Source organism: Heterobasidion irregulare, assembly GCF_000320585.1.
Source record: "Heterobasidion irregulare TC 32-1 unplaced genomic scaffold scaffold_09, whole genome shotgun sequence".
NCBI lineage: Eukaryota > Fungi > Basidiomycota > Agaricomycetes > Russulales > Bondarzewiaceae > Heterobasidion > Heterobasidion irregulare.
The window spans coordinates 55,014-71,407 of NW_009258205.1; the positions used below are offsets into that span (position 1 = coordinate 55,014).

General features: G+C 51.4%; 6 protein-coding genes across 6 annotated transcripts; 4 read left to right on the plus strand and 2 right to left on the minus strand.

Annotated features, from left to right (window-relative positions):
* Positions 1-100: 100 nt before the first annotated feature.
* agm1 (agmatinase/arginase 1) lies at positions 101-1,596 on the plus strand (the record flags this gene model as incomplete). Its single annotated transcript, XM_009551427.1, has 7 exons — positions 101-158; positions 212-327; positions 376-903; positions 989-1,088; positions 1,156-1,223; positions 1,292-1,477; positions 1,537-1,596. 7 exons carry the CDS (start codon positions 101-103, stop codon positions 1,594-1,596), a joined length of 1,116 nt encoding a protein of 371 aa, XP_009549722.1.
* A 296-nt stretch (positions 1,597-1,892) lies between these two features.
* On the minus strand, positions 1,893-4,721 carry HETIRDRAFT_460196 (uncharacterized protein). The gene is made up of 14 exons (XM_009551428.1): positions 4,271-4,721; positions 4,174-4,203; positions 3,955-4,108; positions 3,841-3,899; positions 3,758-3,781; positions 3,502-3,704; positions 3,276-3,431; positions 3,145-3,214; positions 3,049-3,089; positions 2,951-2,991; positions 2,714-2,896; positions 2,587-2,651; positions 2,447-2,530; positions 1,893-2,375 (listed from the first exon to the last, which is right to left on the minus strand). Exons 1-14 carry the CDS (start codon positions 4,514-4,516, stop codon positions 2,052-2,054), a joined length of 1,680 nt encoding a protein of 559 aa, XP_009549723.1. The 5' UTR covers positions 4,517-4,721; the 3' UTR covers positions 1,893-2,051.
* A 2,451-nt stretch (positions 4,722-7,172) lies between these two features.
* Positions 7,173-8,183, plus strand: HETIRDRAFT_453834 (uncharacterized protein; the record flags this gene model as incomplete). Its single annotated transcript, XM_009551429.1, has 1 exon — positions 7,173-8,183. One exon carries the CDS (start codon positions 7,173-7,175, stop codon positions 8,181-8,183), a length of 1,011 nt encoding a protein of 336 aa, XP_009549724.1.
* A 515-nt stretch (positions 8,184-8,698) lies between these two features.
* HETIRDRAFT_441342 (uncharacterized protein) lies at positions 8,699-10,237 on the plus strand. Its single transcript, XM_009551430.1, has 5 exons — positions 8,699-8,752; positions 9,084-9,201; positions 9,260-9,522; positions 9,575-9,867; positions 9,927-10,237. The coding sequence occupies exons 1-5, from the start codon at positions 8,750-8,752 to the stop codon at positions 10,057-10,059; spliced, it is 810 nt and encodes a 269-aa protein (XP_009549725.1). The 5' UTR covers positions 8,699-8,749; the 3' UTR covers positions 10,060-10,237.
* Positions 10,238-10,528: 291 nt separating this feature from the next.
* Positions 10,529-11,721, plus strand: HETIRDRAFT_237954 (uncharacterized protein; the record flags this gene model as incomplete). The annotated part of the gene is made up of 3 exons (XM_009551431.1): positions 10,529-10,788; positions 10,843-11,062; positions 11,161-11,721. Coding segments are annotated over 3 exons (1,041 nt in total), but the record flags the coding sequence as incomplete, so codon positions are not given.
* A 1,149-nt stretch (positions 11,722-12,870) lies between these two features.
* HETIRDRAFT_445958 (uncharacterized protein) lies at positions 12,871-14,803 on the minus strand. Its single transcript, XM_009551432.1, is given in 6 exon segments — positions 12,871-13,335; positions 13,395-13,429; positions 13,500-13,876; positions 13,896-13,903; positions 13,964-14,204; positions 14,262-14,803. 6 exon segments carry the CDS (start codon positions 14,713-14,715, stop codon positions 13,014-13,016), a joined length of 1,437 nt encoding a protein of 478 aa, XP_009549727.1. The 5' UTR covers positions 14,716-14,803; the 3' UTR covers positions 12,871-13,013.
* Positions 14,804-16,394: the final 1,591 nt, after the last annotated feature.

Here is a 16,394-nt window from a genome sequence, read left to right on the forward strand (position 1 = left end):
CCGTCCCGTTCCCTCTTATACGATGAAGAACCAGATTGTGATATTACTTCTTGCGATTATATCGCCATCCTTTTCCCATGACCACGACCATGACGATCAGATGCCCTTGGACTATGTCCGATTCCCCTATCAGGCGCTCTATCCTGGAGACAACGACGGTAAGGTCTACATATACCGTCTGCCACCTCTTCTTTCAACCTTTCTATATCAGTCACTGCGGACTCAATTTTCTCTGGGATTACAACGTTTGCAAGACTTCCGTGGCAGCAATGTTTGACCAAGGAGAAGAATGCCGCTTTCGACATTGCATTCCTTGGAGCACCATTTGTAAGTGCATGTGATGTATTTCGACGTGGTAATGCTTATCGATGCCAGGACACCGGGACGTCATACAGACCTGGAGCTCGCTTTGGGCCTGCCGGAATTCGCGCCGGCTCACGACGACTCACTCTGTACGGAGGCTACAACGTTCCCCTCGAAGTTAACCCCTTCCAGTCTGGTCTGAAGATCGTTGACTGCGGCGACATTCCCGTAACTCCCTACGACAACGCGTATGCTATCAAGCAGATCGAGGACGGCCACAAGGAACTATTGCACCGCACGCCCTTTTCTCCGCTGGGTAATGATTCATTGACGGGACAGCCTCTGCAGTCTATCGCCTTGGATGGCAAGCACCACCCCAGGATTATCACCCTCGGGGGGGACCACACTATTGTCCTTCCGCTGCTGAGGTCTATATATACCGCCTATGGCGCCATCTCTGTCATCCACTTCGACTCTCATCTGGACACATGGAAGCCTTCGGTCTTCGGCGGTGCACCCTCTTCCCAAGCGGCTATCAATCACGGTACTTACTTCTACTGGGCTAGCCAGGAGGGCCTGATCAAGAACGGAAGCTCAATTGCAAGTATCCAAAGTTCCCTTGATCTCGTTTTCGTTCCTTCATATTTGGTCGAGCTCGGTGATCCTAGTTTTTCCTTTTATACAGCACGGCGCTATCCGAACTACGCTCTCCGGTCCAGCTGACTACGCCAATGACGACGAATCAGGATTCCAGAGGATTGAGGCGAGAGAGATTGACACTATTGGTTCGTACTTACTATGTGGTCCCATCATCAAGTCCTTCATGATAATCTCGCATTTCTTCTCCCTCAGGTACCGCCGGCATCATTAAGAAGATCAGGGAGACGGTAGGCGACTCGCCGGTATATCTCTCTATCGATGTTAGTACACACGTCCCGTTTGCTCTCCAAGTCATATAGAACTCACAATTGTTGACACTTTCGACTAGATTGACTCAATCGATCCCGCTTTTGCGCCTGCAACCGGCACGCCTGAGACGGGCGGATGGTCCACTCGCGAATTGAGAACAATTCTGCGCGGTCTCGATGGTCTGAAAATCGTTTCTGCCGATATTGTCGAGGTTGCCCCGGCATATGATACTAACGCGGAACTCACGACCATGGCTGCTGCTGACGTTAGTATCATGTTCTCCGCTTGCTCGACGCTTGTTCTGACTCTTGTCTCGCTTTGTAGGTGTTGTTCGAAGTCATCAGTGTTATGGCCAAGACTCCTCTCGGCGTCGTCGCGAAATAAAGGTAGGAATACATTTCTTGTTATATACTCAAAGGGGTCTTCATCATTACTCTCATCTTTGCGTCTTCAAACTTGTGATGGGTTTTTGCATGAATTGACGCTTTTCGATTTGGGGGGACACTCGCCCAAGTTTGTTCCTTCCTTGTCTACAAATTGCGAAATGAGAATGAGGGTGCCTGTGAACGAGTACAGACCGAGCTCAAATTCTGGTGACGTCAAAACGTTTGACCATTTCATCAGTCATCGCAGTCTTTGCTACGGCGAAATATGACTGTCTTGTACCAATTGCTGTATGTCAGACGGAAGAAAATTCGATAGGTAGTGTTGATAGGGAGAGTTAGGCCATGGTGAAGTAATAATAAGTACATAGTAGTAGGTAACATGAGATCGACAGTGTAAACGACAAAGGCAAACAAACACTGACGACGTGCAGAAAGGGAAACAAGATTCTCGGATCAGGATTTCTTCATATCTGCCCCGATACCCGCCGCCAACCCCGTGAGCATTGGGTTTGAATATCCCGTATTCTCAATAGGGACGAAGACGGCCTTGTTCCCAAACGCCCCGACCCTCTCGACTTCGTTTCTACGGAGTTCCATCTCTCGAGCAAATGAATCAACCACCGCAGCGTCTGCCAGGGCCTTGACGCGAACGGCTTCTGCTTCTGCTTCTGCAGCGAGACGAGTCGCTGAGGCTTGGGCCTCAGCTTCAATTTGTGTGCGTTTAGCAGAAGCTTTCGCTGCGGCAACAACAGAGTAGGCTTCTGCATCCGCTTCAGTCTATAGCACATCCGAGAGCCCAGAACAGAATCAACGATGGTCCAAACGAGCATCTTGAGCGTGACACTTACATTGCGTGCTTGAGCCCTGATTCGCGCCACTGAGAGTGCGCCCTCCTCTTGCTTGACTTTATTGCTGTTTTCTCGGTCAACATTCTAATCGAGGGCCAAAATCAGAACGAGATCACTGTTGAAGATTAGATGAAACATACCGCAGCCTCAACTTGAGCCTGTAGGGCACGTGTCGTCAGCTTGTCCATCGTTGTCGCAATATCGCCTATGTAGAAGACCGACGCATATCGGCAATGTGCACTGACCGCTAGTAGAAAGACGGCGTACCTTTGAACTGTCGGTCAATCACAGCGAGGTCTTTCAGTACAATCCCATACTCCAATGAAGCAACGTGCATATCGTCCATTGCACGAGTACGAAGGGCGTCTAGGAAGGGCGAAGAAGGATCTGTTCCGTCCTCCATATTATCGGGCCCGAGGGAACGCTGCTTCACCATGGAACTGTAGTCCACTGCGTTAAAAATCAAAATGAGCTAGACGTTACGAAGTGGGCGATCAGATATACAGTGCGCAACGATCTGCGTGAGGATGGACTGCGTCTTGTCCCTGACATCAACTAACGTTTATGAACAGTCTCAATTTCAGAGTAAATGAGAATCAAACCTGAGAGCGTCATATGGAGTATGATAGCCGTGCGCGGCAAGCTAATAAATATTGGATCTATCAGTTTATACTCTTCCTAACAAATGTCGCAAGTACCTTGAGAGGTTCTGTGAGCTGCCATTTCAGATAAATTGTCAAGCTAACAGGAACTTGGTCGCGCGTAAATCTACCATGCACAAGGTCAGTCGATTCCGCTACCTCGTTATCCGGTGGGTTGAAGGACGTACATGTCCTTCGTTGGCATCTCGATTTGATTCTCGCCTAGCGTATACAACCCTCGGAGCGTCACGTTTGGGTTTGTGATATAGTGTTGCCCTGCAGGAAGAAGCTCAAGGTCGTTGCCCTTCTGCAGAATTGCACAATTATTTGCGGGAATGTTCAAGCTAAAAGCATAGATGGATCAGGGAATTTTGGTCACCAAGTTCAATGCAAATGAACTCGAGATCAACATACAACATCGCGACGATAAACTCTTGAGCTTTTCCTGCAACTGTACTCGTCATCTTGACATCATGCACTGCTCCGAGTATAGAGCCTGTGATCCGGTCCTTGACGGTCCCAGGGAGATGAGTCTGGTCGACAATTGCAAGGACGTCATAAGACCCATGAATGCCGTAGGCGACGAAACCAGCGTTCTTCACGACGAAGATATGATTCTAAGAGCAAGACTCAGTATCCATAGGCTGACGCCGGCCTGTAGCATACATACCTGGGGGTCGGATATTACCGCAGCCTATGATATCAAGAGACGTCATTCGGAATAAGAACTTACAGAGGAAACGCGACTCTTACTTGGTTCTGCGAGACCTGTACGATGGTCAGGCCCTGAAACTCTACAACCGTGTCCGATACTACGGCTACACGTCAGCCGATATTCCAACACCACGCATTTGTGATATGACGCACGCCCCTTGGTGCCCTGCCAGCTCCGCGCCCACCAGTTTCTCAGCGGAAACCCAGGGTACCGCCCCGGTTGCGTGAGCACCTTGGGGAGCCCGCCATGATTTACGAGGCCCAGCCGCCCGGGTGTGACTTCCTTTCCAATCCAATCTGTGGGTTTCTACATAAGTGGAAAGATGGTGAACAAGACAACACGATGATAAGGGTAATATGAGCCGCATGGACCTTCTTAGATATGATCTTGTTGTGTCCGGACTACGCCAGTGCACCGTTCAAGTGGTAAGCAACGCATGATGCACTGCAATGACTGATACGAACACACCTGTCGCAATTGCTCATCCAGCGTGCGCAACGCGCCATCCAATCCATCTTTCCCGATCTTCACGAAGAACTGTCGCTCCCCCGCAAGGTAGTCTATTGTCGTCGTGAAATCTCCCGCTGCCATCATCACGTTGCTGCCGCTTGGGCGAGATGGACTCGAGTGTTTGCCAGTTGAGAGGTCCTTATGGCCAAAGTTATTACTATGTCCTTCAACAACAGTGGAAGCGTCTCCAAATGTGCTGGACATTGTGTGGCTGAGTTATACGAGTGTGGGAGGGATGTTTGGGTATTGCGGGCGCTAAAGTTGGTGTGAACCGCTTGTCTTTATGTGGTTCAGGATGCACAGCACTGTTCGTGTCTCGCATGTCAGAGGGACTGAAAACACACCAATGTCAGCGCCTCCAACAGCCCATAATAATAGGATGTTGCGCAGCATTGCCCCAGTAGACTTGGGATGGACGGTGCCGTTGCGGCACGCTCGCGCTTAGTATGGAACACATGATCCTGCAATGCTTGTCTCATAGATAGAAACGTTATGTGGAATATATAGTCTAGCTGCATGAGGCTGTATGAGTTCGACTGTAAGTGACCGATATGATGTCAATCGAGCATATGTCTGGAGAGGATAATGGCAAACTGTGGGCAACAATACTGTGCGTGTTCCTGAAAGCCCCAAACAGGCGCTCAGGCGCTCAAAGGCCAAAAGCGTGAGAACAGCGCTCTGCCCGACGGACGGCGTGCGCTCTCCCGCCTTCGAGCACACCCCTGACCAGAAAACCCATCTCCTTCCAGTCCGCAAGGAGTTACTGACATAAGAAAATGAGATGCGTCAGGAGTATATTGCGCCGTACTGCAGACAAGGCAAATGAGTTATACACGAGGAGATTGTATACAGATATACAGTAGAAGTTACGAGTACATACACCCCTATAGGTGGAAGACACGGCGATTCAATCCCTGCCGAACCAGCTGTTTAAGGCGATGGGCGCACCATGCCGTCAAGACTAACAGAAAACGTATAAACTTTGTTACCCATCGCAGTGCATACCAGGAGGCCTGGCCAGCCTCCTGACCGTTGATTCTAAATAAGGCTCGCGGAAACGAGCGGCAAGCCGTTGTGAAAGTCAAGACAGACGCGTCTTTCTCAAATAGATCCGTCCGTCACCTGCGTGCCTCCGAGGCGAACTCTAACTTCACTCTGAAAGAATCCTGTACGTCCGGCATGAGATAGAGTATAGATCCAAACTTAATCACCGACAGGAGGTTCAAGTCGTAGCTGAGCCTATTCACAGATATCTCCCACAGACATAACATAGATAGACATTGCAGGAAGGACTGGCCGTGGGGATGACGTCGAGAATAGCACAATTCGAGGGAAGGACCGCGGCACGGTGGTAGTGACTTGATCACGAGGATCGGTCAGAAGCGTCGTTTACACACCTGGAACTTTTCGCACACAGAAAGAACACAATCAACGAAAACGGTGCCCGATCGAGCAATACTCAAGCAAGGTACTGATAAGGTAGACCGCTGCGAGCCAAAGTAGGCAATGAGTACACTATACCCAGAAGCAACGGTGTCGTGAAAGAGTGATAGCAGCATAAATATATCCAAGATCGTCTTTTTGAGATGGGCACGAAACGCGGAATTATTCAATGAAGCGAAAGAGATAAGGGGCTGACGTAGTCTTCAAGCCTTGAGGTCGCACACACACCGACAAGGTTCGATGATCTGTGATTGTCCTCACCACGCAGGGTCAGCTAGAAGCATGCGTGCCTCAGAGAAGAGCGATGACGAACCTAGATCGGCTATGTAGGGGCACTTATCTTCTTATCGATGACGCACATCGTGGATAGCTGAACTTCGCACGAGCGGGGGAAGCGGAGGGTTGCGCGAAGGGCCTAGATGAAGAAATACGGGACAAGCGCGACAAACGTGGTGTGCGGGAACCGCGGAGAGGAAAAGGGGATGCAGGGGTCGGGACCTATGAGAAACGGACGCTTGTTGAACTCACGAGAAGATGGTAGGTATAGAGAGCGCCAATGAGCGGCTGGATAGACGCTGGGGTCCAGATTGATGTCGAGGGAAGGGCGCAGCTATGCATTCTAAATGGGTCTGAAGAGGATCAATGCAACGTGGCTTGGAACGTTGTGGGTAGTTATTGAATATTCGATTCGGCAGGCTTGGGACGCATACGTACAATGAGTCTGTCTAGGGGAGGTTCTCGGCTGCACGATGCCAGCGCCATGCAAAGCAATGCTGAAGACACAAAACGTGCAGGATTTTCAGCGTCTAAGTGTCTGATAGGCAAAGAGCAAACGCCTGAGACTTGAGGGATTTTGGCTATGCGTTGGAATGCAGGCTTGAACAAGGCAGCGAGTCTGAAACAGGAGAATGGTTCCCGATAAGTCCAGCGCACCTGCTTAGATATACCGAGGTCGGAGAGTCGGAAAAGGTCGGAAAGTGACCAAGTGCGCGCACGTCAGGTTCCTCGGCGACTTGGATTCGATGAGAGAAGTGTCCGAAGATGCTGTAAGGTTTGCAGGCGTGTCATCGCGAAGCATGACGTGGACGCCCTGTTACGACAGCGGTAGCATGGACGCGGGCAAAAGCCGGACCGCCAACGAAGTTTTTACCAGCACTCGAGCATCGACCAGGCGTGCTGTAGAGCACCTAGAATAGAGAAGTTGAAGTACGGAAATGAGCATGCACGGAGGTTGCAGCTGGGACTCCGAGGAGAGTTGGTGCGGATCTGAGATCTGAGATCTCAGCCACCGGAATGCAGCCACCGTGCACTGCAGCTATAAACATTTCTCTCACCTCTCCTTCACCCCCTCTGACCATCGTCCATGTTTCTTTGCTCCTGCTCCTAACACCCACTATCGCCATCGCCATCGCCCTCGATGTCCAAGCCGCGCCCCATCCTCAAACGTTCTTCGCACACTGTTCCGCTCTCCAGCCCGCCCTCTTCAAGGGACCAGCATCGCTTTTCTCCCCCTCAGCATACCCCGCCCCGCCGTATTCATAATGTCCGTTTCCCCCCCTCTCCCACACTCACCCATACTTTTTCCACGCACGCCGCGTCTTCCTACGACCGCTCTCCCATTGTCGTCTTGCCGAACACCTGCGCCCTCCCTGCACGCGGGTGTCCGGGAAGGACATATCTTCCCGGAGACGCTCCTGGATCACCGGGCGGTTCCCCTGATAAGGAAAAGAGACGGTCCCAGAAGAACAGAGGGAAGCATGTCCATCCGCGGGCAGCGTTCGCTTTTGGGCTTCATAGCTCCAAAGCATGCGACATTGATGGATCAGCATCGTCGTCTGCGTCCTCGCACGTCGGCAGCTCGATGGCTACCCCTGTTGCCCCTGTACCGTCTCTCATACCCGACCTCTCATCCGAGTCTGACGAATCAGATGGTTTCATAAGTCCCCCGCCTGGTTCAAACGTCTTCACCAGCACTCCCATCGCAATGCACTCTAAGCTCTCTGTCGCGGGAGATATGCTTACTCCTCGCACTCCACCCAATACAGATCTCCTTTCGTTTCTCCCCTATACCCCTTCATCCTCGCAATCGCAGCTTCACCGCCCTGAACACACCTCGGAAGATCAGTATCAGCACCATACTTACGAGGAGGAGCGGCGCAGACGCAGAGAACGGGAGAAGGAGCGGGACAGAACAAAGCGGGATCGTGAATGCGAGCAGCGCGCTCGTCTGCGCGCTCGCGACCGCGATTCTTCGCGGGATCTAGAGCGGCAAATATCTGGGCTGGCTCTCGAAGAAGAGGACGAGGGGGACGACGACGAAGGGGATGACGATATACGTCCGGGAAGGTACAAAACCTTTGGCGCGACGAGCACGCTGGCCGGCTTTTCGCTTTCCGACCCGGACGATGGATGCCTCGGCGGTTTCTGAATGGTTCAAGCAGGACAATGCTGCCACCCTTCGGTAATTAGTGGGAATGTGACTTATACCTTTATGTGATCATGTTATGTTCATGACTGCTCATGACTTGTCCTCTACACTACGTGCGAGCCGTATTTTCGATATCGTCGTCCTACCTTCCTCTCGTGACGATACCCATATATCTTCTGTCTATACTTACTCTGGTCTTTTTTGTATTCCTGCGCTTCGATCTGCACTTGGTACATACAATCACACGAATAGAGAAAATAAAAACGTGTATTAAATCTCTCTTGGCAGTACACCATCGACCACGTTCTGCAGATTTGGAACTCTTCCAGTACTTTCCGATAATGTTGATCACTAGACAAAAAAAGGCCTTTCATTCGCAAGAGCTCCTGTACACGGACAATTGAAACCTGCACAATAGCAAGGCTCCTCGGCAAACGGCCTGAATATGGAGATGCCGGGGTGCCGCGACACGGAGTCAATCGGGGCTTCAATCCTATTGAACGCCCCACAGCTGCATCGTGCAGAACAGCTCAACCCCATCCCCTCGAAAATCAAGACTATCGACAATGGTGAGCTCAGAATTCGCGATTTATACGCTTGGGCAGCATAGTGCGCCTTTGGGGCTCTATCTCCATCGTTTCCCGTCGTAGAACAACCTCAAGCACGATGGATGGTGCGTCTCTCACTCGGATGACGTTCACTTTCCCTTACTCATTCCTTTCAGAATCCGCATAGCAATGAGGACTCATGTCGTCTGAGCTGAGCCCTATGGGCAATGAAGCACTGCATATGCTGGGCCCGTCTCGCTCGCGAGTCGGGCGATAGAGCTCCGGGGTGCATTGGCGATTTCCTGGCACCTGCCATACACATCGTATTGATGTACTTCGTCTCAATGACCAGCCCAAGGCCAAATCTGGATCCGGCAAGAAGCCTGCCCCCGCCCCCCACGGTGTCAGCAAGACTACCAAGGCGGTTAAGAACCCTCTCTTCGAATCTCGCCCTAAGAACTTCGGTATCGGTATGTATCCTCCTTTCGCCCTTCCGAGCACTTCCACCATACTTATTCAGCCATATAGGTCAGGACATCCAGCCAAAGACTGACCTGACTCGTTTTGTCAAATGGCCCGAATATGTTCGCCTCCAACGCCAAAAGGTCATTCTCAGCCAGCGCTTGAAAGTCCCCCCCGCCATCGCCCAGTTCTCCCACACTCTGGACAAGAACACCGCCACACAGCTCTTCAAACTTCTCGACAAGTACCGCCCCGAGACCAAGCAAGAGAAGAAGGCTCGTCTCGACGCCACTGCGAAGGCTACTGCCGAGGGCGCGGAGGCGCAGAAGGTTCGTCTCGTCGTTATACATGCTTATCTTGTCTGGTCTAACGTCTCCAAAGGATACTAAGAAGCCCATCTTCGCGAAGTACGGCTTGAACCACTGTGTAGCTCTCGTTGAGGCGAAGAAAGCGGCGCTCGTCGTCATCGCTCACGACGTTGACCCTATTGAACTAGTTGTATTCCTTCCCGCGCTCTGCCGGAAGATGGGTGTTCCATATGTGATCGTCAAGGGCAAGGCCCGTCTCGGCACGGTTGTTCACAAGAAGACTGCTGCCGTCCTCACCATACAGGAGGTTCGCAGCGAGGACGACCGGGAGCTTGCCACGCTCGTATCGGCTGCCAAAGCCAATTTGTAAGTGATATTTGTTCGTTGTAATGCTGTGTATCGTTCTGATCCTTACTCTTCCCCAGCTCGGACAAGTACGAGGAGCAGCGTCGCCAGTGGGGTGGAGGTGTGCGTGGCACCAAGTCGCAAGCGATGCTGCGGAAGCGTGCGAAGGCTTCCGGTCAGAGTATCTCTGCTGCGACTGCTGGCAAGCTCTAAGCTTAACCTTTTTCCTCGGGCGGGAGGGGTGTCTCTTGTTGGGCTGTGGGGAGCAAAAGACTGACCGCCAGTCACCATCGTGTAGTACATTCGGCTTGTCTTGTATGCATATGTCACGTCCATCATGCTATGCTTCACCCACCGTGTGCGTTGACACAATTTGTGGTGATTGTTATCGAGCTTGTAAGCCTGCAAGGCTGATAGGACGGATAATGCCGGGACTACGTGATGCATTTGTTACCTTTTCAGAAGGTTGTCTTGTTCAGCCCGGCAATCACTGGAACACCTTGATTTTTGCTCCCTGGATCTTATTGCAAGGAAACCCCTCAATCTGGCAGAATAAAGCATCAGAATATTCGTCTCTCCTCGCTGTCTTTGCAATAATATGCTTAGGGGGCAAACCACTCCGACAGGCCCCACTGTCACCTGCCCTCGCTCTGAGACCGCCGCGCCAGTATACGCCACGCAGACCGATCCTTCTCGACATGCTGACCTCTGGTTCCCAGATGGCTCGGTTGTTCTGCATGCAGAGAATACGCTTTTTCGCGTACACATGTCCCAGCTGTCTCGTCACTCCGTTGTCTTCCGCGACATGTTCTCTCTTCCTCGCTCGTCCGCGTCAGCACACGATCTCTCGGCCGACGATCTCTATGAAGGTTGCCCCTTGGTAAGGCTGCATGATCTCGCAGAAGACGTTGCCAATCTACTGTCGGCCCTGTACGACGGCCCGTGCGTCGATTCCTGTCTATTTTTGGCCGTTCAGTCTGCTCATCGTCCGAGCAGGACATTTGGTTCCAACGATTGCAGCGACTTTCGAATCGTCTCTGGCATCCTCCGCTTGTCGAACAAATATATGATAGAGTCTCTACGTGCTAAGGCGATCGCCCATCTGAACATCGCGTGGCCTATGACTCTCAAAGGCTGGGATGCCCGCGAAGACAAGGCGAGGGCTTACGAGCTTGAGAACATCCCGGGCAGTGCGCACCTCTACCCATCCCCTATCGTACGTCTCCGTCTTTCCTCGCTTGACTCATCTCTATCACTATCATGATCCGCCGTCCGTCTCCTCACCGTGAAGCACGATTTTCTGATCTCCCACAGGCCGTGATCAATCTCGCGCGCCAAGTGAACGCTCCCACGCTTCTCCCATCCGCATTCTACGACCTCTCTCGGTATACGTACACTCAGATATTTGAATCAGCCGATGACGATCAGTCTCGACTCCGCTCGTTCTCTCCTCCATTGTCGTCCCCACATGCGACTCCCCCTCCGCGCGCCCACCCAACGTCAGCGCCTGTGCCCATGCTCGAGACGACAGACCTGCAGAAACTAGCTCTAGGAAAGGAGTCGGCATCGCAGGCAGTGAGTGCCGTCATCAACGGCATGACCCGAGGGCCGTACACGCACTCCCGCAAGTCATCGCTGTCGCGCTCTTCAAACCCATCCTCCTCGTCGCTCTCGTCCGGTGTCTGCGCTTCGCCGGGTGCCTGCAGGCGCGATTTTGCCGAGCTTGTGGCGCTCGCGACGCAGCACTATGTCTGCGATCGTGAGCGCGGGTGCGCAGACCCCTTGTATGTCGCGGAGGAGCTGGGGACACTGAAGAGCGCCGAACTGTCGGAGTGCAGGGCATGCGCGAGGGGGCTGGAGATCTGGGCTGCGAGGGAGAGGGAGCGAATGTGGAAGATGATCCCGATTTGGTTCAGGTTAGAGTGCTGAGCTTGCGAGGAAGGTTGTCTGCTGTCTCTCCGTCTCTTTGTTTTTTTTCGTGACTTCAGATCACAACTCACACTCTCGATATTTCACTGCTTTTCATTGTGTACGTTGTATTCAGTTGTTGTAATATCATCACGACATATCCTTGTCATTTTCGCATACTTTTTCTCTCTTGTACCTCCGGAGAACTAGAGGCGTGGTGAGAATGCGAGAGATGTATATATTCGACGTGTCTCATTGATCTTTAATAGACAGGCACTTCAACATTTTGTGATGGATATCTACACGACCTAATGATTATGTGAATGTCTGTTTGCATATTACAATGCGTCACCAAGGAGAGTAGATATTCACCATAGATAGTATCACACTCGACGTGGCCTCTCATTGTTCCGGCCATCAGGCTCTCTTCAGTCGAGCCACATTCGGGATTAAGTCTTTGAGTCGATCCTCTAAGCCTGAATTGCCAAGGCCGCCGAAGTAGCTTATTTTGATCACTGCAGACAAGTCGCTTCGTTCACGTCTCTCTGCTAAACGCCGGACCAGAAGTTCGCCGAGATTATCCTTGTTATCAGTCTTGTCGGCGTCCTCGCTGTCCGCTTCGTATGAGATCTGGAATGAGTCCAGACGGGTACCCAGGGTAATATCACGCAAGCGAGGAAAGATCGGTGCGGCCACCGGGGGGGTGGGTGGTACGAGCTGACTAGTCTATCTTGCCCTGGCCATAGTCAATTGGGATTGACCATGTGCAAACCAGCGAGCGCCACTCACCGTACGCGGAGTCCTGCGCGGATGGCAATCCCCTGTGAACATTCTCCTTGGTCGGTCGTAGAGATGGCTGCGGATCATGTGTGGCGCTGTTTGCATCATGTATTTCCTGTATGAGGCGAGGCAACCCGCTCCTAGCTAAACGACGTGAGCTCCTGTACGATTATCCTCTGCGGCTCTCTTTCTAACAGACCAAATTATCACCATCCTCCTACAGTCAATATGCTATGTACGGTGGCAGTCAGCTGCTCTAAAGGGACGATTTGTCGGCATTCTGATTCCTAATTCGAAGATTTCCTTGTCTTGGCGAGTGCGGAAGCTCCATCGACTACGACAAAGCCTTGACCGCTACCGGTCAAGTTTCATTTCACAAAATTACATCGAGGCTGCAGTAACAGAGAAAAATGATAGCAAATACAATATCTAAACGTGTCACACCGAAATCAGAGGTAGGTCGCCGTTGGTCATGCATCTTAATAATTGTAATCGTCTATTGACAGCTCCTCCCAGGCTCTCTTGGACTCGTGCTGCTTGTCGAAATGAAGCTTGTCCCGATTTATTTTGAGGATCTCAGCAGCATCCTTGGCACTGTTATCGCGTTTCACCTTGTCGATTACGGCGCCCCAGTCTTCCGTACGACCAAAGTCGATGATACGGAATGAGGGCTGCTTGTGTGAGCGCTGTATAGGTGGGACTGTCAGTGGACCGGGCTGGACGAGGATATTGCGTCTGTAGAATGAGTTCTGGAGGAAGTCCTCGTGGTGCAAACGTTGAGGGAGGGAAAAACACTCCATCCTAGCCACAATCAAAAGAGGTCAGCGAAGTCTAAGACTAGGAGGAGAGGAGACACCGACTTGTCGTCGTAGGAGAATGCACTAGAATCGATGGGCTGGCCGCAGTGTTCCATAAGCAGGATCGGGCTGAGTCCCTCGATGCAGTGGCGCATTTTTTTCCTTTACTTCATCTGAAATATGTAGGTCATTCGGGTCGAAAACCGGCTTATAGTAGCCAAAGAACTTTGGCACGACGGCGCCAACGGGAACGGGGTGTTTGATAGGCGGGACGAGATTGTACCCGCACCACTCTTCCTGCAGGTGTCGCGGAAACGCATTGTAGACGCTGCCCTCGTTCTCAAGCAGAGATCGTGCCTCACGTCGTGGATAAGCTAGCTTTGCCGCAACAGCAACTGCTCCAGACGGCGTGCGCGCGGTGAGAGGTTTCGGGAGCTCCAATGGAGCCAGATAGACATCAGAGTGATGGCCGGAGCCAAGTTTATTCTCAGCTTTGAGACGCAGGCGCGCCACTCGGAGCTCGTGCGCAGGTTTGTCTTGTCGTACTTTTTCCGTTGTCGTTACCTTTTCGTCTACGACGTTTGAGTCAGGATAAAAAAAAACGGCAGTTTGTAGCAGGGCATGTGACTGACCTTTCTTGATGCTTTAGGGTGCTCTCAAGGTTTTCAAGTGAAGGAAGAACGCGCCTGTATTTCAAAGGCATTGAGGACAGCTTCCTGTGCGTCTCGTCGTCTGCAACGTGGTAGGAAAGGTCGATCACCCTCCTTTGAGTATCATCAACAAGAATTATATCAGGTAGATATTCGTTTGGGATGAACTCTTCTAATGCTGGAGGCATCTCCGCCAGAATTTCGTGGTCCCCTTTATCAGCACCTATATAGAATAAACAATCAAAGCGTGTTGATAATTGAACCTGAGATCGGTGCATACTGGCCACCTCAGCCTTCAAGTCCGCATGTAGATCTTTTAGCGATCTATATGTGGCGTGATCTCCTTCCTCTTCATCGTCTACGATCCGCTCAAAGCAACCGCCGTGCTCCGAGCCCTCATCGGGAATGCCATAGAGATCATCCAACATATGTCCCTTGGGAATTTGCAACAAAGGCCATGGCCTGCGTTGCCGTGGGTGAGGTTCCATCTCGAACGCCTCACTGGCATAGTTCTCTCCGAACTCGTGGATCATGCTTCGCGACCAGATCGTCACGACATCCGTGTTGGGAACGCGCTGGATAAAATAGAAATCACCGATAGAGTGTCCCCATATGATTCTGTTGGGCGTTCGGTATCCTGTGGGCGCATGTTCCTTTCGAAGAGTCGGACCTTTCGGGTGGCGCGGCCACCATTGGCAAACAAACCGAGTTGGTTGATTCATGATCAGCGCCATTGAGGTACGAGGTATAAAGGAACACTAATGGGCAGATTGTGTGTCGAATCGGGAAACGTGAGGTGCGCAGTGAGAAGTCTACGAAGACAAGACTTAGTATGTGGCTCAGCACTGGCTCAACCCGAGGATTTATAGAGGGTCACAATCACGGCACGAGTGCGTCACAAGGCATCGACCCTGTGTCGGCGATAGCCGATTGCATATGATCTGGCAACTTGTTTCCCGATGACTTTAGTCTCTCGTCACAACCCTCGAGCCGAGTCGTCCTGGAAGATGAGATATCTATCCACGCTTCGGAGTGGGTCCAGGCTTATGAGCTCAAGCTTTGACTATCGGAGGTGCGCTCTGTATCTTTATGGCCTGTTCAGCCAATGTATATTTGCGTGGTACATCAGATGTACAATACCCACGTTAGGTAGGCTGGGATAAGTTCGAGCGAGAACTGTCCATTACAGGATTCACAATTCCTTTCTGCTGCCCTCCCCGACGCTTGTTACCCTGTTATCATGAACTTGTACACTGCGGTGTTAATAAGTGGTAGGATTACAGCAAGGTATGTCTTGAATATTCAATGCTTAGTATCGTATATGGTTTCATGACCTTGTATTTTACCTTTCTTAGGAAAACATGCTTCCTGTCTGCGTTCCAGGAGACGTTGGTACTTTGGAACTTGAATATCTAACAAGCCACGTGTCGGTGTCTTGGTATCTGGGCAGGTTTCATTATCTTCTTTGCATGAAGAATACAATGTCAATTCTAAATCACAATCTTCATGATGGAAATATGCAGTGACCGATATCACCAGACTTCCCGCACTTCTTCCCCATTACTGTACTACAGGACCACTGACTACTATCCGAGGACATACACGCGTCCTCCCGATTTGGGCATCTCAAGTCGCCGCCCACACGTGATCGCGCCTTCCGTTTCTGTCTTCGACTCAAGCCTTGCATCTCCCTCCAGACTCCCTCGCGAAAGTATCTCCCTCCTTCCGACTCTATGCCTTTCGAACAGCCCACATTGTTCATATACAACCAGTGGGTCCGTGACCCCAATGGCCCGTTTCTTGACAAGCGCAAGGCACCGATCGGAAAACGGACGCCGAATGGGATGATCTGGGGCCACTCAATCAACGATTTCTTTTGGATAGAACGACAGAGCGGGATGAGAGTCATGACGGTCTGGTCACGTAGCATGATCCAGGAATTTGGGGAGAATTATGCCGACGAAGAGCACGATCCGGAACCGCAACCGCGTCTGATGCGACCGTGGCCACTGCTGAAGCTGAAGACGCCAAAGCATTTGCAGCCTGAAAATAACTTTGGCATTATTGACGAGGGTTGCGACTATTATGATGACGGCTGCTACGAGCGCATGATTGACTCTGGTGAGGATATGGATCAGGAGTCCGTTACTCTAGCAGATCTGGAAGCCAACGCGAACGCGTATCGTACAACTATAGGCTTAGATGAGGTTTCGAAGCCCAAAGGTGTGATGACTTACTCGATGTCTTGCTCCTCTGACCAGCGATCGTCGACAACTCCCGACACAGATGGCACAACGACACTGGAAGATGTTCCTAATTGCACAGGCAAGTCGTTATCAAGAAATTTTTATGTCAGGCTATTGAGTCTGACTTCTCGAGATATACTTCGGAAATAGATGACGATAGTTACCGC

Excerpts from the sequence above, each read along its gene's own strand:
- HETIRDRAFT_460196 (XM_009551428.1), bottom strand. The coding sequence starts at position 4,516 with ATGTCCAGCACATTTGGAGACGCTTCCACTGTTGTTGAAGGACATAGT. Across the intron at positions 4,204-4,270 it reads TGGATGAGCAATTGCGACAG|TCCGGACACAACAAGATCAT; the intron begins GTGTGTTCGTAT and ends GCACTGGCGTAG. Across the intron at positions 2,992-3,048 it reads ACTCCATATGACGCTCTCAG|GGACAAGACGCAGTCCATCC; the intron begins GTTTGATTCTCA and ends AGTTGATGTCAG.
- HETIRDRAFT_441342 (XM_009551430.1), top strand. Across the intron at positions 9,202-9,259 it reads CCCTAAGAACTTCGGTATCG|GTCAGGACATCCAGCCAAAG; the intron begins GTATGTATCCTC and ends TCAGCCATATAG. Across the intron at positions 9,523-9,574 it reads AGGGCGCGGAGGCGCAGAAG|GATACTAAGAAGCCCATCTT; the intron begins GTTCGTCTCGTC and ends ACGTCTCCAAAG.
- HETIRDRAFT_445958 (XM_009551432.1), bottom strand. The coding sequence starts at position 14,715 with ATGGCGCTGATCATGAATCAACCAACTCGGTTTGTTTGCCAATGGTGG. Across the intron at positions 14,205-14,261 it reads CTTGAAGGCTGAGGTGGCCA|GTGCTGATAAAGGGGACCAC; the intron begins GTATGCACCGAT and ends TATTCTATATAG. Across the intron at positions 13,336-13,394 it reads GCATTCTCCTACGACGACAA|GATGGAGTGTTTTTCCCTCC; the intron begins GTCGGTGTCTCC and ends GATTGTGGCTAG.